General features: G+C 39.7%; 1 protein-coding gene across 8 annotated transcripts in view; it reads right to left on the bottom strand.

The window, feature by feature from the left end:
- Positions 1 to 16,102, bottom strand: part of eml1 (EMAP like 1) — a 140,028-nt gene that overhangs the window by 73,386 nt on the left and 50,540 nt on the right. The window contains exon 1 of one of the 8 annotated variants that reach the window (XM_061895848.1): positions 1,732 to 1,780. The exons of the other annotated variants lie outside the window; for them this stretch is intronic. Within the exon in view, the coding sequence (XP_061751832.1) occupies positions 1,732 to 1,771 (40 nt within the window). The 5' untranslated portion in view covers positions 1,772 to 1,780. Of the gene's footprint in view, positions 1 to 1,731; positions 1,781 to 16,102 lie in introns of those variants that run through there. 8 annotated transcript variants of the gene reach the window in all.

Here is a 16,102-nt window from a genome sequence, read left to right as displayed (position 1 = left end):
GACTTGTGTAAATAATATTGTCCAATATTGGTTTACTGCTTACTATATGGTGAAACAAATGTAACTTTGTCAAACGCTCGTTTGAATAATTGAATTTTCAAACCCTGCGATGAGGTGGCGACTTGCCCAGGGTGTACCCCGCCTACCGCCAGAATGCAGCTGAGATAGGCTCCAGCAACCCCCGCGACACCAAAAGGGACAAGCAGTAGAAAATGGATGGATGGATGGAATTTTCAAATCAAATTCATTTTCTATAGTTTTTTTTTTAGTTTTTTCCCCTTGGGAAAATGGCAAATAGGTGCTTCTGGGGTATACAAATAAGGCTTAATCTATGCTGTTAAATCTAGACTTCTTAAAGTTTACTTAGTACATATTTTTTGGAGTTGTTCAAAGTAAGCTTTTGTGGTTAGTTTAGCTATGCGCATGTCTGCTCCTGACTTGCGCTCAATGTGTAACATGTTTAGCCACATCTTCCAGTGATAATAATATTTAAACTACTAAGAAATGTTCATTTGCCGTAATGGAGGTGATTAATATTAGTGGAGCGGCTCCACACTGTGTATAGAGACATATTAAGCTGCCAGCCACTTGTCAGCCGAGAGACAAAAAAATAAATGCAGTGTCAGTCAGGGGGTATCTGCATTAAAGGCATTAATCGACATTGGCGATGACATACCTATTCACAAAAATTGGCCGATTTATGATGTCTGATCGGATCATTATTAAAGTAAAAAATAGAGTATATTAGGGCTGCGAATCTTTGGGTGTCCCACAATTCGATTCAATATCGATTCTTGTGGTCACGATTCGAGAATATATTGCTTTTTTCGATTCAAAAACAATATTTTTCCGATTCAAAACGATTCTGTATTCATTCAATACATAGGATTTCAGCAGGATCTACCCCAGTCTGCTGACATGCTAGCAGAGTAGTAGATTTTTGTTAAAACCTTTTATAATTGTAAAGGACAATGTTTTATCAACTGATTGCAATAATGTAAATTTGTTTTAACTATTAAACGAACCAAAATATGACTTATTTTATCTTTGTGAAAATATTGGACACAGTGTGTTGTCAAGCTTATGAGATGCGATGCAAGTGTAAGCCACTGTGACACTATTGTTCTTTTTCTTTTAGTTTTATAAATGTCTAATGATAATGTCAATGAGGGATTTTTAATCACTGCTATGCTGCAATTATAACTAATATTGATACTGTTGTTGATAAAATAAATTTTTGTTTCATTACTTTTGGTTTGTTCTGTGTCGTGTTTGTGTCTTCTCAATTGCTCTGTTTATTGCAGTAATGAGTGTTGCTGGGTCAGGTTTGGTTGTGGAATTGGATTGCATTTTTATGTTATTGCTGTGTAGTGGTTTGTTGGATTGATAAAAAAAAAAAATAGATTAAAAAAAAAAAGAGAATAGATTTTGCATCTCACAACGTATTTGATTCGATTCGTATTCGAATCAATATTTTCCCACACCCTTAGAGTATATCATAGATTTCAAAGAGATTTCTCCTATTACCTCACTTACTATGTCAGGTTTTGGTAAATCAACACCCCGGCTACAATTTAAGCATTTAGGATTTCAAGCATTTCTTCACCATGTGAACTATAATCACAATGGAAACATCGTTACATTAAAACCTCTCTGACAAAAGTGAACGTGTGCATGCATCTGAAAGTTTCTACGGGCTTAGTATTGAAGACTGAAAATATATTTGCTCACCCGAGGTGCGTTCTTTGAAGCAGCGCTTCTTCGTGGTCATTTGCGGGTGACTGCTATCCCAAGATAAAGCGCCTACTATTTAATCAGCATCTGTCCCCGCTTGCTCTGGGGGCAAAACACAATGACTGCATAATAGCTTCACTGATCTGAGTAGCACAAAGATAGGTTGTCATGGGGCCATTACTCAGCTCTGCGAGAGCATCGACGCTTGTCACCGAGCAGACATTTGGAGGAAGTCAACATTTTTGACTATAGCGTGAGAGAACCGAATGTGGGGATTACAGGGTCAGATGTTGTCTGTCCACAGAGTCAGTATCAGTGAGGTGCCACTCTCTATTTACCAACAAATCCATCATCATGTACGCCTCAGGACAATAGTGGCTCTAGATCAATCCAATAAAAGCACACTATTAAACCCTAACAACCCTCTTGCTGTGGTATTACTTGAATTACATCATTTCTCTCCGTCTGACTTTAGGTTGGGAGCAAAATGAGGGCAGGATTCCAATCTAGAGTGTAATACTAATATTACACACCTTGAATCCTAATAGTGCAGTGTAAGGCAGGGGCGCTCACACTTTTTCTGCAGGTGAGCTACTTTTCAATTGACCAAGTCGAGGAGATCTACCTCATTCCTATTTATAATTTATATTTATTTATTTATGAAAGAGACATTTTTGTTAACAAGTTAATGGTGTTTAATGATAATACAAGCATGTTTAACACACATAGATTCCTTTCTTTCATGAAGACAAGAATATAAGTTGGTGTATTTGATTCTGATGACTTGCATTGATTGGAATCAGACAGTGATGCTGATAACGTCCGCATTTTCAAATGGAGGAAAAAAAAAGTCCTCCTTTCTGTCCAATACCACATGAAAGTGTTTGGATTTGGCATCTCATTTGTCCAACTTGCATACTCGTTTTTAAACACTTTGTTATGAGAGTAGCATATGTGTGTGGCCCTTTAATGTCTGGCAGCAGGTGAGTGACGTCAGTGACTGTGCGGGTGGGCAAGCAAGTGAGAAAGCGGTCGCTGAGGGCGGGGGAGAAATACATTGGCATCAAACTCCGTAGCTTGCTAGCTTGTGCACGCTAGCTTTCTGAGACTCTTATTTTGTTAGCACAGGCAGGATGAAACAGGTCTTTTATGGTGAAGACAGGAACTGTGCTGTCGGTCTTTAGAGTTTTGACAGTAGGTACGGAGTCTCTAGAAATAAAATGTGTTTCTCTGCGTCCGCCCTGTTAGTGATTTTTTTCTTAAATATGAGCTCGCAGCAGCCAGCGTCATGTCACAAGATTCTCGGGTGCCGAGAATGTCAAACAACTGACGAAAGGGAAGTCTTGGTATGATTGATGATTGCTCATTTTTATGTATATTTTTTAATGCCTGGCTTGAGATCGACTGACACACCCTCCGAGATCGACCAGTCGATCGCGATCGACGTCATGGGCACCTCTGGTGTAAGGTGTCTCATGGATCCAGTATGGAATAACATTAGTATTTCTGCTCCAAAGGGGCGGCATACCTCGGTTTGTATAGCGGCCGTGCCAGGAACTTGAGGGTTCTGGGTTCGATCCCTGCTTCTGCCATCCTAGTCACTACTGTTGTGTCATTGAGCAAGACATTTCACCCACCTGCTCCCAGTGCCACCCACACTGGTTTAAATGCAACTTAGATAATGGGTTTCACTATGTAAAGCGCTTCGAGTCACCAGAGAAAAGCGCTATATAAATATAATTCACTTTACTTCAAAGAAACAAGAAGCACTTTCCTGAGTGATGCACTATACTGAATAATGAATTGTGAAGGAAGCACACAATCGGATCGGTTCGCAGCAGAGTGTGAAGCGTCCGGAATGAGAATAGGCACCTCCAAGTCCGAGTCCATGGTTTTCTCCCGGAAAAGGGTGGAGTGCCATCTCCGGGTTGGGGAGGAGACCCTGCCCCAAGTGGAGGAGTTCAAGTACCTAGGAGTCTTGTTGACGAGTGAGGGAAGAGTGGATCGGTGCGGCGTCTTCAGTAATGCGGACGTCGTACCGATCCGTTGTGGTGAAGAAGGAGCTGAGCCGGAAGGCAAAGCTCTCAATTTACTGGTCGATCTACGTTCCCATTCTCACCTATGGCCATGAGCTTTGGGTCATGACCGAAAGGATAAGATCACGGGTACAAGCGGCCGAAATGAGTTTCCTCCGCCCGGTGGCGGGGCTCTCCCTTAGAGATAGGGTGAGAAGCTTTGTCATCCGGGAGGAACTTAAAGTAAAGCCGCTGCTCCTCCACATCGAGAGGAGCCAGATGAGGTGGTTCGGGCATCTGGTCAGGATCCCACCCAAACGCCTCCCTAGGGAAGACCCAGGACACGTTGGGAAGACTATGTCTCCCGGCTGGCCTGGGAACGTCCCGGGATCCCCCGGGAAGAGCTAGACGAAGTGGCTGGGGAGAGGGAAGTCTGGTCTTCCCTGCTTAGGCTGCTACCCCCGCAACCCAACCTCGGATAAGCGGAAGATGATGGATGGATGGATGGATGGATGGAAGCACACGAGTTCTGATCTACTGTCCCTTTCTGCACTGCCATAAACTACTATTTTCAACACATTTAAGTTTGTCTAAATAGCTAAATGGGTAACGGCTGGGCCAGTATCGATTTCAGATATGGGCCAGATGGGGTGTCACAAAGATGAGAAAAAAATGATTTATTCTGAAATGAGCTGCTTGTGTTAATGTTGAATTAGAATTTTGCGCTTGTACTATGTTAAAGGCCTACTGAAATGAGATTTTCTTATTTAAACGGGAATAGCAGGTCCATTCTATGTGTCATACTTGATCATTTCGCGATATTGCCATATATTTGCTGAAAGGATTTAGTAGCGAACATCGACGATAAAGTTTGCAACTTTTGGCCGCTAATAGAAAAGCCCTGCCTCTACCGGAAGTATGTGCATGTGACATCACAAGTTGCAGGGCTCCACACATATACACATTGTTTTTAATGGGAGCCACCAGCAGCAAGAGCAATTCAGACTGAGAAAGCGACAATTTCCCCATTAATTTGAGCAAGGATGAAAGATTCGGGAATTAGGATATTAAAAGTGAAGGACTAGGAAAAAAATATAAAATAAAAAAGCGACGGCTTCGGGCGGCGGAAAAGTGAGCGTTTCAGATGTAATTAGACACATATACTAGGATAATTCTGGAAGATTCCTTATCTGCTTATTGTTTTAATAGTGTTTTAGTGAGGTTTTAAAGATTGTAAAAGATTGTAAAGACATACCTCTAGGTCGGATGGCTGCAGTGAACACGAAGTGTCTCAGAGAGAAGCCGAGGAGCCAAGCTCACAGCTGCTGCTGCTGCATGACGACGAATAATCCAATGATATCTCCGGTAAGTTATATATCACAATTTCCCCATCCAAAAACATGCTGGTTGACGTAGAGAAAACATTTTCGCTTGACCGCTCTGCTTTCACAATAAACAAAGACCGGCTGTGTTTCGGTGCTAAAGACAGCTGCAATCCCCCGCTTTCCACCAATAGCATTGTTTTTTATAGTCTCCATTATTAAATGAACAAATTTCAAAAAATTCAGCAACACAGATGTCCAAAATACTGTGTAATCATGCGGTTGAAGCAGACGACTTTTAGCTGTAACTGGTGCTGAGCTAATATTTCCTGACAGTCAGTGACGTCACACGTACGCATCATCATTCCACAACGTTTTCCACAAGAAACTCGCGGAAAATATAAAATTGCAATTTAGTAAACTAAAAAGGCTGTATTGGCATGTGTTGCAATGTTAATATTTCATCATTGATATATAAACTATCAAACTGCGTGGTCGTTAGTAGTGGGTTTCAGTAGGCCTTTAACAAAAACTGGTATTAAATAACTTGTTGATTTACTGTTTATAATTGGTTACTTTCTGTTGTAACATTTCAGTTCAGTTCAGTTTCAGTTTATTTCGAACATGCCTACGATACAATGTAATGCATCACACAATTCCAGTTGTTTCATTACAGCACGTCCGGAAAGGAGTAGGAAGAAGCAGATTTTTATCTAATCCTACCCCTTTTCATACCACAGCAATTTTATCCAGTCTCCTTGTTCTCTGTAACATAAGAGTGAACAAATAAATAATAAATAAATCATGTACAATAGTAATTAAACAACCATTAAATACATAAATAATCTTTGTCTCATGGTTCTATCTACGCTTATATTAAAATGTATTAAACACTTTCTCTTTTGTTGTTTGATACGTTACATACATTTTGGGTGACACTACAAAGAAAAAAACCCTGAAATATCAACCATAAACTGATATCATACTTGGTATTGTTACTACCAATATCCGCCAACATCTGTTTACATAGAATTCTAGCTTAGTGGTTACCATGGTGTCTTGTATCCTACAGTGTGTAATGTAGCATGTCTACCTATTCATGGAGCTCTAGTGATAGTGATACTTGTAATAAACTCAGTTTGTTTGCCACCATGGAGGCGAGAATTAGGCCAAGTCAACACTAAGTCGCTTAACCCCTTGAACGAATAATTATTTAGCCTTGGCCCCGTTTCAGCCACACTAAACTAGCGTTTAAGGTCCCCATTCTCGGAAAAAGGTTTTACACGGGTAAGTCCGCCGTCTACTTCTTGAATGTTAAAATTGTATGGAGTCATTGATCGTTTACCAAGTGAGTTCGGGGAGGAAGAGACGCCAGAAAAAACGCGCCATAGCAAGCCGTATAACAATCGAAGCTAAAAAGGTGGAGGCTCGTCATCCAGACATGCCCGTGTTTTTCCTTCTTTTACATGTGGAAATCACACATGAATACCTTAAGTGAAGGAAAAGCGCGATTACAGTTATTTCAGATACAATACTTCTCAGACACGGCAAGAGAACTTTTGCAGCTGTGAGTCTATTTACCGAAAAACTTGGTCCCCTCCTCCCGTGGATGTGATACGGCACTGTGTGACTAACAATATTGCTTCATGGATGTGACTGTGAAATGGCCTGAGGCCCACATCTTCGCTAACACTTGCAGCTAAAAGATGGAACCATCCCCATGTGTCCCAAACAACTGCTGGAAGATGAAGATCCGCTCCCTGTTTGTCTTTTGGGTGACCCAGTTTATCTCCTGACGCCATATGTCACGAAATAATACCCCAATGGCGGAGTCAACCCACAACAATGGTTCTATATATATATATATTTATTTATATAAGATTAGATTGGATTTGATAGTACCTTATTTATTCCGTCAGGAGAGTTCCTTCAGGAAAATTTAAATTTTGAGCACAATCCCATTCAAGATCAGACAAACATTACAGGGAGACGGAACAGGATGGCTGACGAGTCTGCTGACTTCCAGCGCCCCTTACAAAAAGGTGAGATACAGGTAAACAAGGAGGGGGAATAGGAGAAACAAATAGAAGATTAAAATAAAATGAAAAAATCGGGCTAAGCCTGGGCCCTTGAGAGGGGGTCCAGACTGAGGCCAAGGGACAAAAACAACTCATAACCATAGTATACATCCCTCTTACATGTAGGAAACATCAAACATCAAAGACCACAAAGGACATGAAAGACATTAAAGTAACGGAGCTGATGCAACCAGCCAATTCTACATACAGCTATGAGTAAAAACTAAAAGAAACATATACACTGTACACTGTGGTGACCTCTGCGGTGTTCCATATATATATATATATATATATATATATATATATATATATATATATATATATATATATATATATATGTGTGTGTATTTATATCCATCTATATATATATATATGTTTTGATTGGATTATCCAGAGAATAGTGCTCGATACCGTGGTAGAGCGCAATATGTAGGTGTGGGAAAAATCACAAGACTACTTCATCTCTACAGAACTGTTTCAAGGAGATTTTTCTCCTGATGATTGAGGGAACCCCTCATGAAACAGTTCTGTAGAGATGAAGTAGTCTTGTGATTTTTCCCACACCTACATATATATATATATATATATATATATATATATATATATATATATATATATATATATATATATATATATATATATATCCCTAGATTAATTGTTGTATAATGTTCTTTATCGCATTGTCTACTTTCTCATGTCGATTAAAGATTCATGTATGATGGCTCGGGTGTGATTGACTACAATAGGGCCCCACAGCACATTGAATTCTAATTCACTGAAATAACACAACACTGGATATTGTTCAAAGGAGATATATTTTAATAAAAAACTTGCAGACAAAACACAGCAAACAAATGTAAAATGAACAAACTATTTACAATATAGCTATTTTAAATAACTTGACAGTGAAGTAAAGTCATCTACTGGAGAGCTTGCAGCAGATGGACGCTCAGGTGGATTTTTTAATTATTACTAAAAATCATTATAGTTTATTAGGTCGCGTTGCGCCGGCGGACGGAGGGGCGCGGGGGTCTTACACGGTGGCATTGTTGTGTGTGGACACGGATAAGGTTAGGTGTGATTTACCCAGGATAACCTTATACGGCTTAGTGTAAACAAGGCCTTCGTGAGTTGGAAGAGGCTGTTCGTTGCAGCTTGTCACTGTTAAATTTGCAAGACACAGCTAGAATGTGTCATCGTGCATTTTCACGGTATGTCTAAAATGTCTGTTGTTGTCCAATTTTATATCATTTATATTAAATATTTTCTATAAGCAGCTTGCTGTGGTGGAATCATTTACAACAGGTACCATGTATGATAAGAAAGAAGCACAGTGGAGTACGATCACGGAAGCAGTCGCTCTGCACATCGCCAAGATACACACGTGCAATGAAAACGCCTGCATTCATCCACTTACTAAAACTGTGGAGTCATCCTAATGTTTACTTGATTATTTATTTGCATACAATGTACAATACTACATTTTTATTTACTGAAGTATTTTATTCAATACAGAAGTTTTAAGTTTAGACCTAATTGATCTAATTGATAATGTATTATGAACATTTATTGATTATTGGTATATTCTATAAATTTATTAGACTTTATTTAGATATAACGTGCAATGTTACAAAATTTTGTTTGCAGAAGTATTTTATTCATGCAGAAGTATTACTTCCCAGAGGAACCTCTCAATTTAGTTCTTGGGAAATTGATTCATAAAAAGTAAAATTTATATCTGATCTAAAAATCATGGTCCATATCAATATTATAAAAATTAAAATTTTGCTAAGAGTAAGATGCAGTACAAACTACCAGTTTTTGATCAAATAAATGTAAAACATGTTTTGAATTATCTCTGTCATTTGTGTTTGTTAGTTTCTTTAAAAAGGGAAAAAAAAAACTGAAAAAAATCGTAAATCAATTTTTTAGGGTGAAAAAAATCTGAGATTCGCTCAGGCCTACAAGTACTTTGCCAGCCAGCATTCACAACTTTTTCTTGGCTGCTGCCGCCAGTCGCCTTGTTTCATTTCGGCAGAGTCTAACTCAGCATGTGTTAAAGACCCCACCGCTGTTCTTAAACAGCAACAAGTGTGGACACCTGCACAACAAGCTCCTTTGCATGTCTCCTTGGAGCATACTTGCCAACCCTCCCAAATTTTCCGGGAGATTCCAGAAATTCAGCGCCTCTCCCGAAAACCTCCCAGGACAAATTTTCGCCCAAAAATCTCCCGAAATTGAGGCGGAGCTGGAGGCCACACCCCCTCCAGCTCCATGAGAAACTGACTCAGCAATGTTGTGACCCTCTTAAACAGGACGATACTGCCATCTACTGTACATTGAATAGAATAGAATGTAAATCTATACAAGTACAACCCATTTACCATATTCTACATATACAGTATTCTACATTTAAGTGCAGTCAAGGAACATGCATTAGGGAGTCTGTTTTGAAGTCCACAGTAAAGATCACGTCGCCTGGTTATTGACTCCAACCCTATATATTACACCGTCGACAAGCAAAGTGAAGAAATACGCTTGCAAGTTCCAGAACGATTGGTAACAAGAATTTCAGTTTATCCAGGAGAGTTCGAAAGGGAAGGGGTATGTTGCCTGTAAATTGTGTAGAACAGACTTCTCCATTGAACACGGCAGCCGAACGGATATACTCAGCCATGAACGGTCAGCGAAGCACAAAGCGTCCGCAGCGCAGCATCGTTCACAACCCAGTATTATGGCCCACCTCGCAAAATGAAGACCCGATGGTGTAACTTATGCTGAGACACAGATGGCTATGCTGATAGCTGGAAGCAACATCCCATTCTCATTTGCAGATGTCTACAACAAATCCGTGATATATGTTCCCGGATTCGGAGATCGCTCGCTAATACGCAAATGGCAGAACAAAGGTTACTCAAATAGTGAAAGAAAAGTGTTGGTTTTTTTTTAGTAACCAGCAAGCACAGTACAGTTAGTAGAACAACCGTGTTTTTATTACTGTGCATTTGATAGGTGACGTCGGAAATTCAAGTATTTATTTTATTTATATATATAATAAAATAAATATATAGTTAGAATTCACTGAAAGTCAAGTATTTCATACACATATATACATATATATATAAAATATATAAGAAATACTCGAGTTGGTGAATTATACTCCTCCCCTCTTAACCACGCCCCCCGCCCCAACCACGCCTCCGCACCACCCCGACCACGCCCTCCCCCCACCTCCCGAAATCGGAGGTCTCAAGGTTGGCAAGCATGCCTTGGAGTCTCACTAGCAGGACTAACAGCTAGCCATCGAGCCAAATAAAGTTAAAGTTAAAGTACCAATTATTGTCACACACACACACAAGGTGTGGTAAAATTATTCTCTGCATTTGACCCATCATCCTTGATCACCCCCTGGGAGGTGAGGGGCGCAGTGAGCAGCAGCGGTGGCCGCGCCCGGGAATCATTTTTGGTGACTCAACCCCCAATTCCAACCCTTGATGCTGAGTGCCAAGCAGGGAAGTAATGTAATAGTCTGGAGACACTTGTATGTCTAGTGGCATCATTACATGCTCCCCATTAAATGTATGTACTCCATGAATCTGCTCATTCACATAAATGTAGGGAATGCGAAAATGTAATCATGCATTTAAAGGCCTACTAAAATGAGATTTTCTTATTTAAACGGGGATAGCAGGTCCATTCTATGTGTCATACTTGATCATTTCGCGATTTTGCCATATTTTTGCTGATAGGATTTAGTAGAGAACTTCGACGATAAAGTTAGCAACTTTTGGTCGCTAATAAAAAAGCCCTGCCTTTACCGGAATTAGCAGACGATGACGTCACCGGGGTGAGGGCTCCTCACATCCTCACATTGTTTTTAATGTGAGCCTCCAGCATCAAGAGTTTTTCGGACCGAGAAAGCGACAATTTCCCCATTAATTTGAGCGAGGATGAAAGATTTGTGGATGAGGATATTGATAGTGAAGGACTAGAAAAAAAATAAATTAAAAAAATAAAGTTAAGATAAAAAAAAGGCGATTGCATTGGGAACGATTTACTAGGATAATTCTGGGAAATCCCTTATCTTTCTATTGTGTTGCTACTGTTTTAGTGAGATTAAATAGTACCTGATAGTCGGAGGGGTGTGTCCACGGGTGTGTTAACGCCAGTCTCTGAGGGAAGTCACGGCAGCTGCAAGGATGGCGCAAGCTCCGCTGATCTCCGGTAAGAGGCGACTTTTTACCACAATTTTCTCACCAAAACCTGCCGGTTCACAAGTGGTCGGGATCCATGTTCGCTTGACCGCTCTGATCCATATTAAAGTTTCACCTCCGGGAATTTTAAACAAGGAAACATTGTGTGTTTGTGTGGCTAAAGGCTAAAGCCTCCCACCTTCATCTTTCTACTCTAACTTCTCCATTATTAATTGAACAAATTGAAAAAGATTCAACAACATAGATGTCCAAAATACTGTGTAATTGCGCGATGAAAAGAGACGACTTCTAGCCGCAAGTGGTGCTGGCTAATTTGTCCCCTCCAACCAATAACGTCACAAACACGCGTCATCATACGCGTCATCATACGCGTCATCATTCCGCGACGTTTTCAACAGGAAACTCCGCGGGAAATTTTAAATTGTAATTTAGTAAACTAAAAAGGCCGTATTGGCATGTGTTGCAATGTTAAAATTTCAAAATTGATATATAAACTATCAGACTGCGTGGTCAGTAGTAGTGGGTTTCAGTAGGCCTTTAAGGACTTGTTCACGTGAGTGTAATCGGCAAATAATGCTATTTTTTTGTATTGCCATTTAAAGGGGTGTTAGGATTTTTTTTTCTACATTTAAAACACTTGCTTTTGTGATAACATGTAACGGTGTTACTTTGGTGAAAATGTTGCATAGATTATGTTTTGCCGACCATCTTCAAGCTGCTTTCTGATCGTCTCTTCAGGATGCACCATTTTGTAGACTATATAATTTACATGCCTTACGTTATAATTTTTAGCGCTTTCATGTCAAGTCTACCGACCAGAGTTTGAACTGTAAGCTACTTTATATTAGAAATGGCAAAAGCGAAGGATGCATGTGTATGTACGAGCCAGTCTACGCCACAACAAGTGGATAGCGAAAACAAAGTATCTGATTGACTACAGCATCTGACTCGCATGAAGCACTTTGGGTAACCCTCTACAAGGGTTGTACGGTATACCGGTATTGGTGTAGTACTGCGTTACTAATTAATCATATACTACCTCTAAAAAGAACCATAAACAGAATGTAAACAAACGCCATTGGTGGAGCTGCACTTAACACCCACTGTAATGATACCAAGTACAGGAGAGTATCTAGTCGATAATACTCTGATAATGTCAATATTTTTTGGCATCACATCTTCTTTTGTTTTTTTTTAAATGTATATGTTTATAAACTCAGAAAATATGTCCCTGCACACATGAGGACTTTGAATATGACCATTTTATGATCCTATAACGATTTGGTATCCGATTGATACCCACATTTGTGATATCACACAAAATTAAAGTATCAAAGAACAGAAGAATATGTGATTTTATTACATTTTAAAAGAAGTGTAGATATGACATGTTAAAAGAGACCTCGATCTCCGGCTGAATTTCGGGAGAAAATTTCTTCCGAGAGGTTTTCTGGGGAGGCGCTGAATTTCAGGAGTCTCCCGGAAAATCCCGGAGGGTTAGCAAGTATACATGAAGCTAATCCAGGCTGTGTTTTGTGCACTGAGGAATGGTCATAGTGGAAAAAAAGTAACTTTCCAAAAACGGTTTTCCCATAGAAGCTTGGAATTAGGGCTAGGCGATATATCAAGTTTGTAAAATATATCAATATAATTTTAAACAAGATATGAACTAAGAAAATGTGATATCGATATAATTTATTTCACGTTAAAATGACCAAACGCCACTTATTGGTTGTGTTGCTTGTTCTCCCCTGACTTTTTCGTCCATATCGCCCAGCCCAACATGGAATCATCCGAAATGTCTTGGTAAAATTCAGTGTGACTTTTGTTTTAGTCTGAGTGCCGTAGGAAAACATGCAAGCAACTCAAAACGAGCGGACAAAAGACAGTGAGGCCATGGGAAACAGCCTGTCCCAACAGCATGACAATAATTCCTGTTTTCTAGTCACAGGAAGGCGGCTGACATCCAACTGCTGGCTGGTTTATCTCATTGCAGAAGGTTTTCATTCCGACGAGGTGGAGTTCTTCCACCACTATAGCTCGGCAGCTGCTTTGCATAAAGCAAGCAGGAAATACATTTGTCTTAAGATCAATGAGTCACTCTTACAAATAACATTAGGTGGGCTAGACTAATGGATCCTGGAATCTTTGACAGTATATACAAATGGTGAACCAGCTTTGAGAACAAGATGGAGTTGGAGGATTTATTGCCATTGTTGGTCTAAGTCAGTGGTTCTCAAAAGGGGGTACACATACCCCTGGGGGTACCCAGGGGTGCAAGAGATTTTTCAAAAATATTCTAAAACTAGCAACAATTCAAAAATACTTTATAAATATATTTATTGAATAATACTTCAACAAAATATGAATGTTTTTTCATAAACTGTGAAAACAAATGCAACAATGCAAAATTCAGCGTTGACAGCTAGATTTTTTGTGGACATGCTCCATAAATATTGAGGTTAAAGATTTCTTTTTTTGTGAAGAAATGTTTAGAAATAAGTTCATGAATCCAGATGGATCTCTCTTGCAATCCGCAAAGAGGGCACTTTAAGTTGGTGATTACTTCTATGTGTAGAAAATATCGCGAAATGATCAAGTATGACACATAGAATGGACCTGCTATCCCCGTTTAAATAAGAACATCTCATTTCAATAGGCCTTTAAGGTGACGATTACTTCTATATGTAGAAATCTTTATTTATAATTGAATCACTTGTTTATTTTTCAACATTTTTTTTTATTTCTATATCTTTTTTTCCAAATTGTTCAAGAAAAAACACTGCAAATTAGCAATATTTTTGCACTGTTATATAATTTAATGAATCAGAAACTGATGACATAGTGCTGTATTTTACTTCTTTATCTCTTTTTTTCAACCAAAAATGCTTTGCTCTGATTAGGGGGTACTTGAATAAAAAAATGTTCACAGGGGGTACATCACTGAAAAAAGGTTGAGAACCATTGGTTTAAGTTACTGTTACTTCTATCAACCTACTGCACATATCCTAAGGTAGGGCTGGGCGATATATCGATATACTCGATATATCGCGGGTTTGTCTTTGTGCGATATAGAAAATGACTATATCCTGATATTCGGGTATACATTTTCAGGCAGTTGCTTTTAGCTGCGGGCATTACACTGCATGTGTTTCCCACTCTTTCTTGTCTCTCCTTCTCACAGGAACGTAAACCAAGCGCACTTTCTTACACACATCACATACTGTCTCGGGTGCAACGTCATACACTCCCACGGAGCAGAGAGGTAGCGACTTGGTAACGTTAGCTGTGATGCAGTTGGTAATACGAGAGAAAGAAGGTGCGGATCTGTCAACAAAGGGAGGAAGAATTAAGTCCTAAGAAAAACAGCACAGGATCCATCGTCCGGCGGTGGTTTGGCTTCAAGCGGGAATAAGTTCAACATTTATGCGGCAAAAGCGTTTCTACAAAAAGTAGCAGCACTGCTAATGTAGCATCATTTAAAAAGTCACCCGCTAGAGCAGTGGTTCTCAGATGGGGGTACTTGAAGGTATACCAAGGGGTACGTGAGATTTTTTTTTTAATTTTCTAAAAAAAATAGCAGTAATTCAAAAATACTTCATAAATATATTTATTTAATAAAACTTCAACAAAATATGAATGCAAGTTCACAAACTGTGAAGAACAAATACAACAATACTATGTTCAGTGTTGACAGCTAGAATTTTTATGGACATGTTCCATAAATATTGATGTTAAAGATTTCTTTTTTTGTGAAGAAATGTTTAGAATTAAGTTCATTAATCCAAATGGATCTCTATTACAATCCCCAAAGAGGGCACTTTAAGTTGATGATTACTTCTATGTGTAGAAATCTTTATTTATAATTGAATCACTTGTTTATTTTTCAACAAGTTTTCAGTTATTTTTATATCTTTTTTTCCAAATAGTTGAAGAAAGACCACTACAAATGAGCAATATTTTGCACTGTTATACAATTTAATAAATCAGAAACTGATGACATAGTGCTGTATTTTACTCCTTTATCTCTTTTTTTCCAACCAAAAATGTTTTGCTCTGATTAGGGGGTACTTGAATTTAAAAAAATGTTGAGAACCACTGCGCTAGAGAGTGCTTGAAACTCTGCATGTCAACATTTTTTTTTCCAAGATGGCGCTGCTGTAGTGGCTGCTGTAAGCAGGAGCTCTGTGCTCTTGCATCATCCTTTTGTGTTTCCCTCTTGTTTTCATGTGCTATTATATTTTTTTTGCATTTTGGTCCGGGACCCTTTGGGACTGTGTGACAAGGGGTGGCACTTTCGTGACCTCTGTGGTGCTTTTTTTGTGGACTTCTGGATCCGCCTCCCGGGAGCCTTTTGGCCATGGAGACCAGCTGCGGGGTCTCTGCTACACCGGAGTCGGTTTGGAGGGACTGGAGGAGATGCGGAAGAGGGGGACAGGGCTGCGGAGCTAGCACTGAGCGCTGGGACGGAGAGGCTTTGCGGTGTCTTGACTGGGTGAGCAGGTGTCGGACACCTCAGTCACCTTGGACGTATCCTCGCTCATCCATGCGGACTGGACACTGGCCGAAAGTGGAGTCGGCTGTCTTGGTTGCTTTGTTGGGTCTGCTTCTGTCTCTGGCCATGCTCCCTCCACCCCAGCGGACGATGGCGTGGAACACCGCAGAGGCCACCACAGTGTATATGTTTATTTTACTTTTTATTCATAGCTGTATGTAGAAGTGTCTGCTTGTATCTGCTG

Source organism: Nerophis ophidion, linkage group LG03 (assembly GCF_033978795.1).
Source record: "Nerophis ophidion isolate RoL-2023_Sa linkage group LG03, RoL_Noph_v1.0, whole genome shotgun sequence".
In the NCBI taxonomy this organism is placed as follows: Eukaryota; Metazoa; Chordata; class Actinopteri; order Syngnathiformes; family Syngnathidae; genus Nerophis; species Nerophis ophidion.
The sequence above is the reverse complement of the archived record's forward strand: the minus strand, read 5'-3'. Positions and strand labels throughout refer to the sequence as shown.